The following is a 19,315-nucleotide window of genomic DNA, read 5'->3' as shown; positions in this document are numbered from 1 at the left end:
AATCGAATCACTCTTTAAACCACCAATTACACTCAAATTAAGCAAATATTCATGCAAAACCGGAAACATGCCAGTTCAAACCTTTTCGAAACACTTTCAATACTCCTCAGTTATGTTCACTTGGATTAGTCTTCTTTCACACAAATCATTAAAATTTTGTCCGTTCAGCTTTCTTCTGTAAACGTTCTGCTACTGAATTACCCAGGTTATCAACCGTGTTTGCGTGGTCGCTGGTGTGTTGCGACCAGTGCAGCCAGTTTCAATTATTAATATTAACACAGCTTTTTTTTCCTTTGCTATGTCTTTTTGACAGCTGAGACCGCTTACGGTCCATCTCGCTATTGACACAGCTTTGTGAGATATTTCCGAAACAGAAAGTCTTACATTTTCGGATCATTAGAAATTATCGGGTGACATTTAGTTGGGTAAAAAAAAGAATGAGAAAATATAGATTATACTCTGAATAAGATTCTGGATCCAAATAATCTGGCAACTGATGTGTTATCGTTATCACAATATCAATAGTCGTAGTACGTGCCAATTCCAATATCACCAAGAAACGCCGGCCGGCAAAACCGGTTCTTCATTGAAACAACCTTGGCTAATCGCGTAAAAGATGATTTTATTGCCATTTTCGTATCGAATTGTACATGCAATCAAAAAGTGGAATAATTGGAATCTATCAATTTTGTACGTCATATTTAATTTCATCTAGCTAAGAACCTTATCGCCTAAGTACACGAGAAAAGTACAAATCAAGCATTGAGTTCCCTGTCAGCATTCTTTGGTATTATGTTGTTGTGCTATCAATGATGATATCGGAACCGGGGTTCTAGCTGTCAGCGGTACAGCGTTTCCGGAAGTTGTTCTCCGCCACGGTTGTCAGTTGAGCTGCCGTCGCTTCTCCCGTTTGATTAACCAGCTTCCGTAGAAACCCGTTGGACTGTCGCAGGAGTTCGTGAGGATGACCGAACTCCACAGCCCGGCCGGCATCCATCACCAGCACTCGATCGCTATCCATGACCGTGTGCAACCGATGAGCGATCGTCAGTACGGTGCAGTCTCCAAACTGAACCCGAATAGTTTGCTGAATCAGTTTGTCGGTTCTGTTTAGGGAAAAAGAGAATTTAGTTTACCAAAAAAAAAAATCATCTGTCAACTCACTCCGGATCAACATTGGCGGTAGCTTCATCCAGAATCAAGATTTTGTTGTTCCGAAGAATGGCTCTTGCCAAGCAGACTAGTTGACGTTGACCCATGCTGAAGTTAGAGCCTCCATCCGACATTTTCCCATCCAGTCCTCCTTCCATCCGTTGAACCGAGTCGCGTAATTCTACCTGTTCCAGTGCCCGCCACATTTCCTCATCGCTATGCTGCCCGAAAGGGTCCAAATTCTCGCGAACTCGTCCCGAGAACAGTACCGGATCTTGTGGTATGATAGAAATCTTCTTCCGTAGATCATGCAGCCCCAGTACACCGATATCGACACCATCCACCTTGACCAGTCCCTCGTTGACGGCCAACCGGAACAAAGCCTGGATGATTGACGACTTACCGGCTCCCGTTCTTCCTACAATACCAATTTTTTCCTTCGGTTCGATCGCTAGGTTCAGATCTTTCAGCACCGGATCACTGTCCGGTGAATAGCGGAGAGAAAAGTATTCGAAATTGATCGCCCCTTTGGCGGGCCAATTCTCCGCCGGTTTTCTCAGCGGATCCACCGTTTCCAGGGGAGGTTCCGATGGGACCTCGGCATATTCGACGACCCGTTCGACCGAGGTCATCTGGTTCTCCAGTTCGGCCGTCTGACGCATGCCCCACTGGCACATGAAGATCAGATTGAACACCTGGGTGATGGCGAGACCGACGTTGCCGCTCATTGCTAGGAGGGGAAAAAGATGGAAATATTAAATTTGAATGAGTTGCATATAACGATTCTTGGCAAAAACTGCAAATCAAAGTAATTTAAAAAACATATTTAACATCTTATAAGATGCACATAAACGAAGCGTAGTATTTCACACAAATTTATATTTAAAAACATGCAAAATTGTGGGATTTGAGAATTACATGGTTTGAAATCGAATGAAACAAAAATCAAAAGATCGATAGCAACAGCGCGATTTGAACCAACATCCGTCAGATCACAAAGCACGTCAGTTAACCGACTAAACCACAGAAGCCCACATCTGCTTCATGAACAATTGATACATATAATCCATACAGCGGCACGTGGAACCCGTGTGCAAATTACATTTTGCCTGTTGCGATTTATTTCCCGTCATTTTTCAAATGACGCCAACTTTTGGGTCTAAGTAACTACAACTAGTTTGCTATCTGTTGACAGAAGCGAGATAATCGTTTACAGCCCCAATCAGTCGAAATCCCATATGCTCTGGGTATTCTATACACTGAGGTCTTTTTTCCGAAATCGAAGTTTTTTTTGATACAGAATTTTTTAGAAATGCATGAAAAGTCGAGATCTGGTGTAATCTAGAATAGTGTAAACACGAACTGAACGCAACATTTCCAATTCTAAAATGGCACCTTTCGGTTCGTCTAAATTCTTAGAAGTCCATGCAAAACCAATTATGCGCTTGGGTCCTACAAAGACTGAAAGTAGCTATCTTGAATTTCACAATGAATAAAAAACATATTGCATGGATTTCGAATCTTAAAGCCTCCATCTTGGATTTCGCCTTGGAGTCGCCATCTTGGATCTCAGAATAACTTCCAGTTTCGATATTCGACACCCATTCATTATACCCGTTCCAAAATACTCATAGAGCGTATTCCGATTTGGTTGATATTGATTTTCAAAATCTCTCTTAATTCAATGAATATTAGGCGTGTAGAAGCCAAGAAGGAGCGGAGAAAGATTATTTAAGGGGTTCAAACCCCTCCGGAAACTTAAAAAAATAATTATGTTATGAAAACTATGACGAATTTTGCGCCAACTCGAACAAATATAGTGTAGACTTTGTGTCAAAAAGTCACTTTATTTTTCCAAAATTGTGATTAGTGATCAGTAAAAATTTTCAATCAAGGTACTGAAAAAATCCTAATCGATTAATAAATTATTGCAAAAAAATTATAAAAACGTCTAGTCCTTTCCGAAAGATAGTCTAGATCATTTTTGGAGAAATAATGTGAACAAAGTGGCTTTTTTGTGCTGAACTCTATACGCTGCAAACTCCGAATACGATTTTGCGCGAAACTCGTGTATTCAAATACTACACTGAGTAAAAAAATCGGGTTTCAAAATTTAAAGTCAATTTACAAAAAAAGAACACCACTTTCGAATTTAATGAAACTTTGTCCCAAGGTAGGTTGTTATGTTCCCTTTCAACCGTCTATGCGTTGCAAGGCAGTTTTAGGAAAAAAAAGTGTTTTTAACTAAAACTGTTTTCCTGTCTATTGCTGATAATTTTTGTAAACTTCGGGCAACCAGTATGCAGTGAAATTTCTTCTCAAATTGAGATTAATTAAATTGTTGGCTGATAATTACTTTCAGTTTAGTTTGGTTTTCGATAAAAAGACATTGTAATTTTTTTTATCAAAGAATAAATGTTTTTTTTTTGTAAATTGATTCTAGATTTCTAAAGACAATTTTTTTCCTGTGTAAGATTTTGAATGGAAGTTTTTGTGTATTGGTATTGAAAAATTTGACTGATTTTGTGAAAAATGATTGTATAATACTTTTTTATACGCTTTGTCATATATCGTCAAAATTTGTATAAAAATTGTTAAAAAGCTTTTTTTAAATGACAGTCTGGATCAGTGATTCCCAAACTGGTCTCTACAGCCCACACTAGTGGGGATTAGCTCATCTTCTGTGGGTAGTAAACTCAAAATTGTTAACAGTCTATATTCCAAATTCAATTCTTACCAAATACACTAAGGTCTCTTTTTACCGTGTTAAAACAATCCGTGTAAAAGAAAACCGTGTTAATGGCTGAAACCGTGCAAAAAAAACACGTGGAAAATTTGATGTAATAATTCCAAAAACCGTAGATTTGATTATTTGATTGTTTTGTTTTGGAGAAAATGTAACTTTTGATAATTCGACGTCAACATTTCAAAAGGGCCTAAAAACAATTGACAGATTCTCATTGTTTACTTTCTCTTTCGACTATATCTGCTATGTTATTAACGGAAATCTAAATAACAGCCTGAGGTTACGAGAAGGGTCCAGTCATACTTGATTAAACACATTGGATGACAAATTAAAATTAGAACACTCAGGAAACGCATCGTACGATAAGCAAATTATTCTAAATGGCTTATGCCTTCTGTATATTGCATTCAGTTTTCAAAAGAACGATAATACGTACAATTAGAACCCATAAATACTTCCACTACAAAAAAAAACTTGAGAATAAGTTCTTTTCAATTCCGAAGTTGCGATGTGTAATAAACACTAACGATCTTAACAGTCATTCTCAACTAAACTGAGTGGGAAGACATGGGTATTGGATGAAGATCTATGCACGCAGCGTCTGAATCCAAGGGGAAGAATTTATAGAGATGAATATGGATACAATTAGAAAAGGTATTACAATGTGTTAAAATCATAATGCTATTAGAGCTATATCAGTTAAATGGGTATAAAATACTGTACTGCTCGATATGATGAAGAGTTGAAGAGATTAGTAAATTCGACTAGTTCTTTAACGCTACGAAATTCTCGATGATATCAATGACGATGCTGACATCATACACCACAACTGAGCGGAAGAGACGTTGTCATGCAATTCACTTTTTGCAATGACTGAGCGGAAATATATATTGGAGAAGCCAAGTGAAAGAAAAACTAACAGAAAAGATGAATTTTTGGAAAAAGATACGCTCAGAGACAGGACTCGAACCTGCGTTCTTATTCGAGTCCTGTCTCTGAGCGTATCTTTTTCCAAAAATTCATCTTTTCTGTTAGTTTTTCTTTCACTTGGCTTCTCCAATATATATTTCCGCTCAGTCATTGCAAAAACTAAACTTAGTCATGGCGGCTTTACGTCAAACTAAAAAATTAATAAATCGGTATGCAATTCACGACAAGGATTCAAGATCTGAAGACTGATTAATCATTTTATGGAACGACAGTCAATACTCCCGTGTATAAAAAAACCGTGCGGAAAAAAACGTGTAAAAAGAGACCTTAGTGTACAGAAAAAATCTGGTCTACGTTCAGAATCCAGATGGTCAGAATAATTTTCAGAGTTCGAGTCCAAAATCTTGGTCAGAATCCTGAAGTCAGCTCCAGAATTCAGATTCATGTTCAGAATTCAGACCCAGAATCCTGCTTTCCGGTTCAGAATTTAGGTACAGATCTAAAAGTTCTGTTAGGATTTCATACCCAGAATCTAGGCCTAGGGTCAGAACTTATGTCGAAAACCCACAGAAACCTATGTATTCCTGTCAGGAGTTCAGGTCTATAACGTACGTCAAAAATGCAGGCCTGAAATTGGGATCCTGACTTTCGCTCAAGAAGCCAGGTCCATGTTAAGAAACTAGGTCAAGAATTCAAGTCCAAAATTGAGGTGAAGAGTCAAGGTTCAGGATCTAGTTTCAAGTACAAAATCTCTGTCAGGGGCTGACAGAATTCTGGCCTAGAACCAATGTCCAAGTCCAGGTTGAAAATTAAATTCCAGAATTCAGGTTCTGATCACAAATTCATGTTCAAAGGTTAGGTCAAATTACTCAATTCAGGTCCAGATCTTGGCTTAAAATCCATGTGCAGAGTCCAGATCCAGATTCAGAATCCAAGTAAAGAATTCTGTTTCAGTTTCGGATACAGAATCAGGATCCAAGGTCAGAACTCAGATCCAGAAACCAGGTCCTTGATCATGCTTCAAAATTTTGGCCTAGAATCCAAGTTCTGAGTTATGTTTCTGAATCCAAAATCAGGATCTAGTTCCAGGTTCACGATTCTGGTGCATTCCCAGTATCTCTGTCAAATTTGTTGAGTGAAAATCTTGTTTGGAATCCTGAATCCTACTCCAGATTTAGACCTGAAACCTTCATCGAGAGATCAAGCTAAGAAATCAGGTTCAGGTCTAGAATCCAAAACCATGCTCAGTATTCAAGTGTAGATTTCTGCCTCAGGCTAAGAAACTCTGTCAGAACTCTGGTTCAAAAATCATGTCCAGATTGAGTATTCAGATCCAGAAACCTAGTCGGATATCTAACTCCAGGGTCCTGGTTCAGAATTCTGGTCTAGGTTAAGAATCTCTGTCAATAATTTAGGTTCAAGTTTAGAGTTGAGGAATCTCAGAGAACTCAGGTCCAGAATCCAATTCAGGCTCACAGTTCAAATGCAAAATAGGTTCAAAGTTTTTATTTTCAGAAATTCTAAACTTCTGAAGCTTCTTCTTGTTCGATAGTTCAATATTCTAATCCAGTGTTCAGGACCAGAATCCAGATCTTTAGATTACTGTAATTTTTCTAACAATCACAGAACCAAACACTAACAAATGTAATAAACACAGTCGGGCACATCGTTATCACCACAACTTATATTTTGTCGTTATTTTCCCTGTAGAAAGTCGTTGCTTTAGGGTCGCAAATAAACTGTTTGATTTAAAATGTTTTCGTTTTTGTTTCTCACACAAGTAAAACCAAAACCTCAGAAATGACTCGAAAAGCTACTTTTGGGTGAGCACCTGAAAAAATACACAGTGTTTTCCAAATATGCTACAAAAATACACACCTAATGCAGAACTTTTCTCCATTACCCAACGAAAAGACGGTCTGAAATTATGACTGATAAAATGAAAATAATGAAATCCAAAAACTGGCGTCATCAGCTTCCAGAGACAGTTTTAAATCCGCCCACAATCTTCTCCAATCCGGGGAAATCGCTCTGCCAACTGAACTACTGTGGATGTTATGATACACAGCTCAGACTATGACTTCCCGCTAGAAAAGAACTTGGTATTTGATCTGACTGTGCACGGTCGATAAAGTTCACATTTAAGTTGATCCCCTGTGATCCAATTTCGTACTCAAAATCTTCATCCCTCTACCAGTCGATCTCTCTTTATTTCTCCGGTTGAGCAATGAAGTGTTGGGTTTTGTTGTTGTTTTCTCTTACCCAATGTTTGAACGATAGTGTCTTGAATTAACAATTAATTGCTACCGCGTTAGGATTGGGAAGCAAATTAAAGACTGTCTCGGAAAGTATGGACGCAACCAAAAACCGCTGCCATTTCGCAATGGTTCAGAATCTGTCAATTTTTATAGCTGCGTCCTGTTGTTGACACTCTTCTCTAACCACTTGTGCAATTGTTTATTCGTTTTCATTAGTTTGTTTCGAAATGCGTGGACTTTCAGCACAACAACGTCGAAAAATTGTGTACAAATGGTGCACAGAACGCGGACTGTCACTGACAAAGATAGCAAAAATGAAAGGAGTAAAAGAAAAAGCCGTGCGAAATGCACTCAGGAAGTTCGGTGAGGATAACACCTTTGAGTGTAAACCGAAAACGGGTCGAAAAAAAGGTCCTGCTAACCCTCAGTTAGATAAACGTATAATGAAGGCGTTCGAGCAAAAGAAGGAAGTTGCAGTTCGGGATGTGGCCAAAACAGTTGGAAGTCAAATGTTCTTCGTGCTAAAGAACGTTTGAATCTTCGAACCTATAAGAAGCAGAAACAACCAAAACGTAGTCCGAAACAAGAAGCATCGATCAGGCCGAGGGTTCGAAAGCTATACAATACGATTCTTGCTGGACGTTTGAACTGCATAATCATGGACGACGAAACCTACGTGAAACTCGATTACAAATCCTTGCCGGGACCACAATTCTCAACATTTGCTACAATGGCTAATTTTCAACAAACGACTTTATCCAAAAAAATTAAAGTAATTATATAAACATTTTCGTATGGGTATTTTTTATGATGTATATGATCAAAATTGAGATTTCTGTCAATCAAAGAAGCTAAATCTTCGCTATCAACCGAATCGCCAAGAATTGGAAAACTTGATTGAACAGTTGGATGTACCTAGCTTATTTCAAATCAGTTGACCACAGAATATGCGGTCGAATCACAATGGGGGGAGACCACTTCTGATACTTACTGTTTTCCATCATTAGGAAACTGAACGTGACGGTGGCAATGTACAGCACACACACCAACTCCAGCCAGAGGGCGAAGGCTCGGGTCGTCGCCAGAAACAGATACCACGCCGATGTGTTCAGGTCCTGATGTTTATCGAACTCGTATGCCAAAATTTTCTCCGCCCCGAATGCCCGGATCGTTGTCAAGCCCTGGAAGGAGGCATTTGCGTGCGAGAAAATTGGACTGCGTGCTGCCAGGTGACACATAGGCCAAAGAAAGAAGAATAGACAAAATAACAACAACAACATAACAAAGACCGAAATATAGTCGAGATTAGTATCGTGGATAGAAATGGAAATTGCTAATAGAGATAACTTACTTAGCGCTTCCACCCGTTTGATACTGCGAGCCGAGTTGGTGTAGATGTGACGAAGCCCGTAGAACATTACGCCCATTACGGCCGTTGGCAACAGCAGCCAAGAGTTGACCACGGCAACCAGACTGATAATGGCAGCGAATTCCACAAAGAACTGTGCAAGATAAAGCGAAATTCGATGCGTTTTTTTTTTGTTTTCATTTTTGGATACAATTTAATTGCAATAATACCTACCAAAATGCAGTCCATCATGGCCGACGGTAGAAAAATGTCGATGCAACCGATGTCCCGTGAGAAGCGATTCAGAATTCGGCCGGAAGGGTTCGTGTTGAAAAAGTACATGGTGGCTCGCGTGATTCCCCGGAACAGTCGGTCATGCAATCGAATCGATGCCCGCAGGCAAATGTAGAAAAATGAGAATGACCGGTTCAGCGAAAGGCACAGCATAATGGCCATCGCACCGGAATAGATCATCAGGTATTGCTCCCGGGTGAGTGCTGCGAAAATGGTTCCCTCCAGTTTGGAAGGTGTCTCGGTGAAATTCGAACTACTGCCGGAGACGTTTCGACTGAGGTACTCCTCTTGGTTGACCCTGGAAAAAATAATATAATGGACTGTTGGATTTTTTGTTCTTGGCTCCGTATTGTTGTAGGGCACTTGTAGAATATTTGCCTGCGGAGGAAGATGCTTCAATCCGAGATTGGATAGTTTAGTCACGTTTGCGAATGGTTCTGTGTCAGAATGGAATGGATTAACATTTCAATGAATGCGTTGTGTTTTATGCATCAAATATCAATTGGATTCGGTAAAAGCATCATGAATAATCAATCCTTTTGTGGGTCCGGTGTTCTATCCGAAACTAAAAAATTGTTCGCTTTTCTCGCTAGTCCTACGCACCTAATTCGACCTACAACGTATTTTCCCTACCCCATCCCAATAATCATTGCATTCATGATAAAGTAATCCTTTTTGCGCTATCATCGTACATCAATTTCCCGGATCCACTGTTCCAATCTCGGCACTATCGCCTACCGCCATGCCATGCTCATATACTCACCACTGCGAAACGAAGTAATCGATACCACTCATGGTACCCTGGGCCAGCAGGAAAAGCGTCGCCACCAGTCCAATCAGCGTCACACTTCCGACCGCGGAAAAGTAGCTCTGGTAAACGGAAAACCCGACGGTGCCGGTTATTTGAGATTCTTTACTCGCTTCTGCCCCTCCTCCACGGGCCGTTTCCTTTGCCACTTTGTCCGCTGGGTCCTGCCGTTGATTGTTTGCATTCTCGGAACCACTGGTGAACGCACTCGGGCGCAGATTTGCCTTCCGGCGGTGACCCCGAGCCGCACTTTCGTGGTCGTCATCGAATCCATCGAAAACCAAACTGCACGACGAGAACGGCGACGGGTGGTACAGGGATTGGTTGGAGTGGGCCATTCGATAGGCCGGCGGAATTATTGGCGTTGAGGCCACGCACTGCTGATAGCCTTTGTCCACGTTGAAACGCGGCACGGTTGCGGACATTCGGATTAGGGGCTGCCGGGTAAGGGTTGAAAGTGAAGAAAATAAATTAAATCTGATGGCTTGGGTGGAATTTTACTGCACGGGGTAACAAAGTAGCGAATTTTAGGTCGTTGAGTCGAACTTTTGTTGTGTCAAAAGGTTAGAATCGTTAGCTCGTCAATTCACCGAATAAATCATTTCAAATTCTACGAGGCGAAAATATTAAATCATCAGCACATTCATCTCTTTTGTGCTCAGTAGGGAATTGTGTGCATATTAAACTGTTAGCTGAGTTCAATTTAATGTAAATCACTTCGTTTTAAATCGAGCTATATTTGCTTTTAACATAACTTCAATTTCATTTACTATTAGTCTAACGCGACAACGCTAGATGTTTATGGTGATTAAGTTTTGTGGTGTGGTGCTCTAGTGGCGCCATCTGGAATAACTCATTCAAAAATCTCCGTTTTTGTTCATGATATTATCACACGCAGAAAAATCGTGGCTTATTTGAAAACACCAATGCGATTAATTGCCCACAAACCAACAAAATAGTTGATTCAAACCGAGATATCGAAAATTCAAACAAAATGTATTTGTCTTAAACTAGAAAATGTTGGTTGATTGAATAATAAACATTGGTTAATTCAAATCAGAATTGTTATTGTCACTATATCAACAATAATATTCGTTACAATTACTCGGAATTCATTTATTTTGACAATTTTCTTCTGTGGCTCGAGGGAACAGTTCTTTGTTACAATACTAGTGCTTACTAATGTTTGAACATTGAACAATTGAAATTTTTTACACTCTTCACCCTATAGTTCTGGTACCGGAAGTCGGATCTGAGGGAAAAAAATCATTGGCAGTCTGTGGGACCATAAAACTTTTCATTTGAATCGTAGTATGAGCAAATTATCGATTTATTAATTTTTAGCTGGTTTGACGTAAAGTCACCATAACGAAATTCAGTTTTGCAATGACTGAGTGGAAGCGTATATTGAAGAAACCAAATGAATGAGAAATTCATAGAAAAGAATATTTTTTGGAAAAAGATACCTGGAAATATACATATATACAGCGAGAAGACCAGTGTTCGTTGTCTGATCAACAGAGAAGATGTTTGGATATACGGTACCGGTCGTGAGGCGGCTAGGATTGAGATCGTTGTCGGATGTACGCTCACCAACTCGGTGCTGTTGTGGAACTGTGTCTACCACAGCTCAGGGTGGCGAACGCAGGTTCGAGTCCTGCCTCTGAGTGAATATATTTCCAAAAAATCGCCTTTTCTGTGAGTTTATCTTTCATTCCGGCTGCATCATTGTACACATGTTTTCACTCGGTTATTGCAAAATGGATGAGAAAATTGTTTAAGCGATTTTCGAGTGAACTTATCTAATTTTTTTACCTCGTTACTTCGGAACCGATAATCGGATTCAGATAAAATTTAATAGCATTCGTAGTGTCAATAGGATTGTAGCACCAGACATGCAATGGTTCTGTACACTCTGAATCGGCTGTGAAGTCTGTTGGAAGCAAAGTCCTGGCATTACATTCCTTTTGTGGAATTTGGCCTTTCTGTTTCATCAACAGACTTCGCAGCCGATTCTTAGTGTACAGAATCATTGCATGGCTAGTACTATGGATCCTACTGACACTAAGAATCCTTCCAGGTCGAGGCTCGAACATACGACAACTGGCTTGTAAGACCAGCGCCCTATGCAATGAGCCACCAACCCGGGCGGAAGTCTGTTGGAACAGAAGGTAAAATTCCACTACAAAAATGTAATACCAAGGCTTTGCTTTCAGAATGTAACCAACGATCAAGTTCAAATGTTTCATTGCTGATACTTTTGGTTTCGAGAATGTTGTCGAAGTAAATATAAATGGTTTCCATGAGCTTCATTTCATATGCAAGATTTTATTGCCTCATAGATAACTCTTTAATTTTATCTGAATCCGACTTTCGGTTCCGGAGTAATTAACCCCATTGTGAAAAAAATGCAAGAAAATAAGTTCACTCGATTTTCTCATCGATCGTTCAACAGATTTCAGCTAATCTTGCTATGTTACATGAAAGATCTTCTTTATCGGCTATTAAATATTGTTCAGATGCGATTTTCCGGGTTTGGAGTAACAATGAAATTTAAAAAAAACCTCTTCCTAATCCATCTAGTAGTGTGATAATGCCTGTCTCTTGTCATTCAAACAGTCTTTTTTTGCTTTAACACAAATTCATTTAGATTGTTTCGGTTAGTTCAGAAAAGCGAGACGCACTGCTTGCATTCTACAACATTTTTGGAACCAAAAGTATCAGCAATAATACATTTGAACTTGATCATTGATTACATTTTGAAAAAAAGTGCGGATAGGAAAAAACGTGTTTTGTCGGTAACGTCACTTATACCAATATGTCTCCGGAACCGAAATTTGACAGCCACTTGATATTCGATCTTGATTCAATACCCAATAGTAGCTTTCAAACGAGCCTAATTTTGTTAAAATTGGTTAAGTCATATTTGAGAAAATTGTGCGGAAATAAAATCCCACGTACAGACATTTTCCGATCTCGTCGAGCTAAGTCGAATGGTATATAGCACTAGGGATTCCAGAAGCTCCGATCAAAATAACAACTCTTTCAACTTTCTATAGAGAAAGGTAAAACGCGTTTTGTCGGTTACGTCATTTATACCAGTATATCTACGGAACCAGAAGTGATAGCCATTTGATCTGCGAATTTGATCCATAATTAATTTGTAGCTTTCCATCGAGCCTAAGCATGATGAAATCGGCTAAACCATCCCTGGGAAAATTGAGCGTTAATAAAACAACGCCTTTGGTCACTTACGTCACTTATACCATTATATCTTCGGAACCAGAAGTGACAGCCATTTGATCCCCAAACTTGATCTTTAACTTATTTGTAGCTTTTTACCTAGCATGTGTGTGATAAAATCGGCTAAACTATCTCTGAGAAAATTGAGCGGTAATAAAACAATGCCTTTTGTCACTTACGTTACTTATACCATTATATCTACGGAACCAGAAGCGACAGCCATTTGATCCTCGAACTTGATCAACAATTTTTTGAAGCTTTCAAAAGTATCTAAGCGTGTTAAAATCGGCTATATCATCTCTGAGAAAATTATGCGGTAATAAAACAACGCATTTTGTCGCTTACGTCACTTATGCCATTATATCTTCGGAACCAAAAGCGACGGCCATCTTTGAACTTGATCGTTAGACCAATAGTAGCATTCAAACGATCCTAAGCTAGTTTCTATCAGATCTGCCATCTCAGAGAAAAAAAAACAGTAAAAAAATCTTTAAAAAAAATTTCCAGTCACGGACAGACATTTTTAAATCCCGTCGTGCTGAGTCAAATGGAATATAACACTATGGGTCTTCGAGGGTCCGTTCGAAAGTTGGTTTTTCAGTAATTCTATTACCTTACTATAGGGAAAGACAATAGTAAAGAGACGTTTCAGTTTAATTTTAGTTTTGCAATTGGTTTTCTAATTAAATGTTTTTTTTTCTACAGTGTCTACAGTGTATATTTTTTAACAGTGCCTAATCGATTTCTTTTGTATAATTTACAGTTTCCAAGTTACCACAATTTTTGAAACAAAAATACATTCGCCTTTTTTGCCTTTCTCGTATAGAAAGGCTATACAATATCTATGAAAACTGACTTTTGAACCGAGACCCGGAGTGCCGAATTGCATATACCATTCGACTCAGATCGACGAACTGAGAAAAATTTTTGTGTGTGTCACAAATATTGTCACTCATTTTTCTCGGAGATGGCTAAACCGATTTTCACAAACTTAAATTTAAATGAAATGTCTGATGGTTCTATACAAGGCTCCTGAATTTCATTTGGATCCGACTTTCGGTTCCGGAATTACAGGGTGTTATGTACCAAAAATGTGAAAAGAATGTCACTCACTTTTCTCGAAAATGGCTGAACCGATTTTCGCAAACTTAGATTCAAATGAAAGGTCTTTCGATACCATAAGCTTATTCCAGTTTTTATTTGGATCGAACCTCTGGTTCCGGAGGTAGGGTGCTTAGTGTAAAAATGTCAATTTCACGAATATTTTTTTTAATTTTCTAACGAATTTTTTGTTTTTTTGTGACAAAAAGAATTCTGGTTTGGTTCAACCAATGTTTTTTGAAGTTTTTTATTCTAGTTTAAAACAAGCATGTGGAACAACTAGTTTTTGGGCTTGATGGGCAACTAATCGTTTTGTTGTTTGAAAAAATCAAAATTTTCTGCGTGAATCAATTGAAGCATCATTATATGAGTTTAGCAATCTAGTAAGATAACGAAAATTGTTTGTATGTTTGTTTCATTACTAATTCGTTCTCTTTTTCTTTTTTCAGGTAAGTGTACTCTTTTCTACTATTATTGGATCTACATAAAAACTGTCGTAAGTAACAGCAAATATGTGTATTATTCCACATTCAATTTGAATGCTGATCAGTTGGAACATGCAAAATCAATTTCAATTTGTTATGGGCTAAGCTCGAAATGGGTTCCTTCACCCCTGGATGAAGGCAAATCACCGCATAGCAATCATCCGCTTACCTTTCGCTGCTGCCGTTCCCGTTCTCCCTCGGGATCTACCAGATCCGCTATCTGTCTGTCCTGCTGTGCCAGCTGCTCCTGTTCCCGGGCGGCCAGCATGGGAAACGTGTTGGCTGCCTCCAGGCTACGGTACGTTCCCTGGGCCTCCACCGTGCCCATATTCATTAGTACGATATGCTCGACGTTCTTCAGGTACTGGAGCTGGTGGGTCACCAGCACGCAAACCTTATCCTGCAATCCGATGACAGACCGTGAAGAAAGAGAGAGAGATAGAGATAGAGAGAGGAAGAATAAAAACACGAACACAATAGTAAATGACGTGCGAAGCGAAATGTTCTCGGAACAACCACTAAATTGAATGGAAGTTAGCCTGCGGCTTCTTTAAGGGAAGGGTTTGCCGTTAAAGTTAGTGCCTGTGATGGGATGAAGTTTTCCAACGTTAGATATGATGCAATTTTCCGTACACTTCATGTTTTCATTATTTAATTAAAATCACCTCGTACCAGCCGGGTGAATTGCGAGTACTCACATTCAGGTAACTTTTTATGCATTCTTCAAAAATATGCTTCCCTACGTGAGTGTCCACGGCGGACAACGGGTCATCTAGCAGATAGATGTCAGCTTTCCTATAAATTGACCGCGCCAAACTGATCCGAGCACGTTGACCTCCACTCAGACTGATTCCTCGTTCGCCCACAATCGTCTCTTCGCCGTGAGGCAGGAGCTCGAAGTCCTTTTCCAGTGCGCAAACTTTCACCACTTCACGGTAACGTTTCTCGTGATAATCTTCAGTGAAAACAATGTTATTCTTCACCGAACCTTCGAACAACCAAGGTTCCTGCGGGGCATAGCTGATGTCTCCACTGATTTCCAATCGTCCCTCGTCCAACTCCAGTTCGCCCAGAATTACCTGAAGCAGAGTAGATTTGCCACTTCCAACCGGGCCAACAATGGCACACAACTGTGACTTCTCAACCGACAGGTTCACCTCCTGAATCCCTACAACTAAACGAAATCTTCACAAAACATCATTACCCTGGAATAAGGGGGAAATCAAAACTCACCTTTACCTCGTTCCTCGTTCGGCTCCTTACCCCAACTGGCCGTTCCATCCTGCAGGAAAATACCCCGTCTAGCGTAACCCTTCTTATTCACAAACCGCTTACTGGAAATCTTTCCCGGTTCCGCCGCTGCCGTCGTCGTCAAACTGTCCAAAATTATCGCACCATCGCCGTTGGCCATTTTCGCACTTTCAATCAGTTTGATTTCGCTTTCCTCCGTTCCCGAATGGCCATTAGCTGCCACCCGCCCTGCCGGCACCGGTAGCATCTTCCGTTCCGGTAGTAGCAAAAACTCTTCAATCCGCTTAATCGAAATCAACCCCTCGGCCACGGAAGTTAGCGAGAGAGGCCAAAAGTGTAGCATCGAGCTGTACAGCAGATTGAAATATGACGTCACGATAAATACCTGCCTGGCGGTGAACACATTGCCCGAGTAGCAATAGCCGACCAGGCTCAGAAAAATGGACAACCTCGATACGAGATTAAACGACAGCAGACCGGCACGTATGAAAAGCGTACCCCGGATACCGGTGATCTCCTTGCGGCGAATTGCGTCCACCATGCGGCTGAAGCTGTGCTCCCACGCGTACATTTTAATCACCTGGATTCCCTGGATAATTTCATTCATGAACCGCACCCGTCGATCCGTGCGAATTGCCGTTTTCAACCGGTACGAGGCAGCCTTTTTGCCGACCCACGCTGGAATGAACGAAAAAAAAAAACAAAAAAATCAAAATGCATTGTCTTCACTAAATAGTCAGCTGTTTTCGTGCTGTGAATCGAATGGTGTGAACGAAAAATTTGCATTAGCATTAGTTTGTGTCACATTTCTGTCCGCCAAAAGCGAACACGAACAAAATTCATCAGAAGCCAATAAGCTCGTAAATTCTACTATTTTATTGGCATCCAATTTGTCCCCAGTGAATTAAATAGGCGAACTTTCGCACCGTCACGCCATTTATTGTTTTCACAGCAGGGCGCGCACGGGCTCCGTGGCCCTCGAATCATCCGACGCACGGTTTTTTCTAGATCGGCCAAAAATTTATGCGAAAAATTGTGAATCTCAGTTAGTCAAGTAACTTCTCGTTTGCCTCGAGGCACCCTATATTCAAACGTGAAGAGTTTATCATGGAAGTTGATTATTGTTGAATCGGCTTTCATTTATTGTTTTCTTCTTATTCTTCGAAATTGAATTTTATTTCACCATATCTTTTGGACTAGTAACTGTCAATGCACAGTGTACTATGGTTTGAAACGGGAAATTAGCGTGACAAAAATATTTTCACTATTAAATATTAGTTTTTTGTAGTTGGTGTCTTCACAAAAGTTGTTTGTTATCAAATGGCGCTCCTTTTGATATAAAATATTACCAGGGTGGTCCTTATTTAGATTGAAATCTAACTTTCTTAATTGAGCTCAAAAATGATTTTATTGTACAATAAAGTTGTAGGAAATTTTATTTTGAGTAACTTCGCTGAAAAAAGCACCTCTCTAGCTTTTCATTTGACCGAGTTACATCAATTGTCCCGGGTAAGAGTAGGGTGGCTCCCGAAAAATCGATTTTTTTGTTCTAACGTTTTTGTGAAACGTTCTATGGAAAAGTTGTCTTCAGAAGAGTTGTTGAAATAAATATTGCGCATAATTTTGCTGAGTGAAGCTTTCTCATATGAGCTACCAGTAAAAAGTTATGATTGTTTTTTAATCAAAAACTAGTCAACCTTCAAATATCAAAATTCATTAGATGCCAGATCGATAAAAATGTATCCTATGCGGCTACTGAAAGTTCATGATATAAGTAAACATTTAAGAGAAAATTGGGAGGGTGTTTTTCTTTTAACTCATTTAAATTAGTCTTAAAAATACCTTGAAAAAACTCAAAAACATTGCATAAATCTAAAACGCCTTAAGGTATTAACATACTTCCTTTAGCAAAATAATAGTATCAAGTTAGTCCTACAAGTGTTCCATACATTGTCCATTCGAGAAATGAGACACACAAAAACTACAGCCGAAAATAGATTTTTTTCTGAACAATTTTAATTAATTTATTACCAAAATAACTGATTCAATTGATTTTGATTCCATTATCGTAATGATCGTATCGTTAACATTCAAAATAAAACATAAGACAACAGTTGATTACGGTTTGGTATGTATTGGCATCTAATGAATTTTGATATTTGAAGGTTGACTAGTTTTTGATGAAAAAACAATCATAACTTTTTACTGGTAGCTCACATGAAAAAGCTTTACTCAGCAAAATTATGCGCAATATTTATTTCAACAACTCTTCTGAAGACAACTTTTCCATAGCATGTTTCACAAAAACGTTAGAACAAAAAAATCGATTTTTCGGGAGCCACCCTACTCTTACCCGGGACAATGGATGTAACTCGGTCAAATGAAAAGCTAGAGAGGTGCTTTTCTCAGCAAAGTTACTCAAAATATAATTTCCTACAACTATATTGTACAATAAAATCGTTTTTGAGTTCAATTAAGAAAGTTAGATTACAGATTTCAATCTAAATAAGGACCACCCTAGTAATATTTTATATTAAATAGAGCGCCATTTGATAACAAACAACTTTTGTGAAGATACCAACTACAAAAAACTAATATTTAATAGTGAAAAGATTTTTGTCACACTAATTTCCCGTTTCAAACCATAGTGCAGTGGTCCAAAACGAGACAAAAATATTTTCGCTACTTAATATTATTTTATGTATTTGATTAGTTGATGTAAAAGATCATTAGGGTGGTGCATGTTTGGATTTAAATCCGGATTCTAACTTTCTTGATAGAATTTAAAAATTATTGCTCTTCACAGCAAAGTTGTAGAAAACGTTATTTTGCTAAAGAATCTATTTTTCTACATTTGCATTTGATCGAGTTACATGAATTTTCCGGAGTAAAAGTAGGGTGACTCTAAAAAAAATCACAGTTTTACGAGGAAATCGTCTCCCGAAGATTTATCGAGCTAATTATTGCTCAACTAAGGTTTTCAATATAAGCTACCATTCAAAAGTTACGATTGATTTTTCGTCAAAAACTAGTCAACCTTCTAATATAAATATTCAGCAGATGCCAGATTGATAAAAACTAATCTCCTACGGTTTCTAAAAGGTCATAAAACAAGGAAAGTTTGAAGAGAAATCTGGGAGGGTATTATTTTTTTAACACATTTCAATTAGTGTTCAAATTACCTTACAAAAAATCGAAAAAGTCGAATAACTCTTAAACGCCAAAATCTTACAATCATCAGCAAAACGATGGTTTCAAATGAGCCCTATGAGTGTCCCGTACATCTTTTTGTCGGGGAATGATAAACAAGAAAACTACAGTCGAAAATAGTTGTTTCGCCTAAACAAATTCAATATATTTATTTCCTAAATGACTGTTTCGATTGAATTTGAATGATTGGGAGTATAAGATACAACCAAATATATTATATATCAATGTGGATCACTTTAACGAATTCAATACAAATCGAAAAAGACAATCATCATATCGTGACGAAAAAGGCTAACAGTACAGTCATGTTCAACAGTTTGCGTTTAGCGTGCACGCAAAAGTGAAATGTCAAAAATAATTGAGCATGATGCCCACATAGAGGTGTAAACTTTTCTATATTTTAGTGTGTGTTTTTTTCTGACGAAAGTGAATATCGCCTATAGATAATGTAGAATCACGCTTTTTTAGAACCATCGACTTCACTTTCTA

At 38.9% G+C, this 19,315-nt stretch overlaps 1 protein-coding gene across 2 annotated transcripts in view; it reads right to left on the bottom strand.

Moving 5' to 3' along the window:
- Positions 1-602: 602 nt before the first annotated feature.
- LOC131436530 (probable multidrug resistance-associated protein lethal(2)03659) overlaps positions 603-19,315 on the bottom strand; it is a 37,947-nt gene continuing 19,234 nt past the window's right edge. For both annotated transcript variants that reach the window (XM_058605283.1, XM_058605291.1), the window contains exons 5-13: positions 15,599-16,294; positions 15,064-15,539; positions 14,535-14,765; positions 9,492-9,973; positions 8,669-9,026; positions 8,438-8,588; positions 8,078-8,308; positions 1,165-1,882; positions 603-1,106 (exon numbers count right to left, since the gene is read on the bottom strand). In XM_058605283.1, the coding sequence (XP_058461266.1) occupies positions 833-1,106; positions 1,165-1,882; positions 8,078-8,308; positions 8,438-8,588; positions 8,669-9,026; positions 9,492-9,973; positions 14,535-14,765; positions 15,064-15,539; positions 15,599-16,294 (3,617 nt within the window). In that variant the 3' untranslated portion in view covers positions 603-832. The remainder of the gene's footprint in view (positions 1,107-1,164; positions 1,883-8,077; positions 8,309-8,437; positions 8,589-8,668; positions 9,027-9,491; positions 9,974-14,534; positions 14,766-15,063; positions 15,540-15,598; positions 16,295-19,315) is intronic.

This window comes from Malaya genurostris, chromosome 1 (assembly GCF_030247185.1).
Source record: "Malaya genurostris strain Urasoe2022 chromosome 1, Malgen_1.1, whole genome shotgun sequence".
Lineage (NCBI taxonomy): Eukaryota > Metazoa > Arthropoda > Insecta > Diptera > Culicidae > Malaya > Malaya genurostris.
The sequence above is the reverse complement of the archived record's forward strand: the minus strand, read 5'-3'. Positions and strand labels throughout refer to the sequence as shown.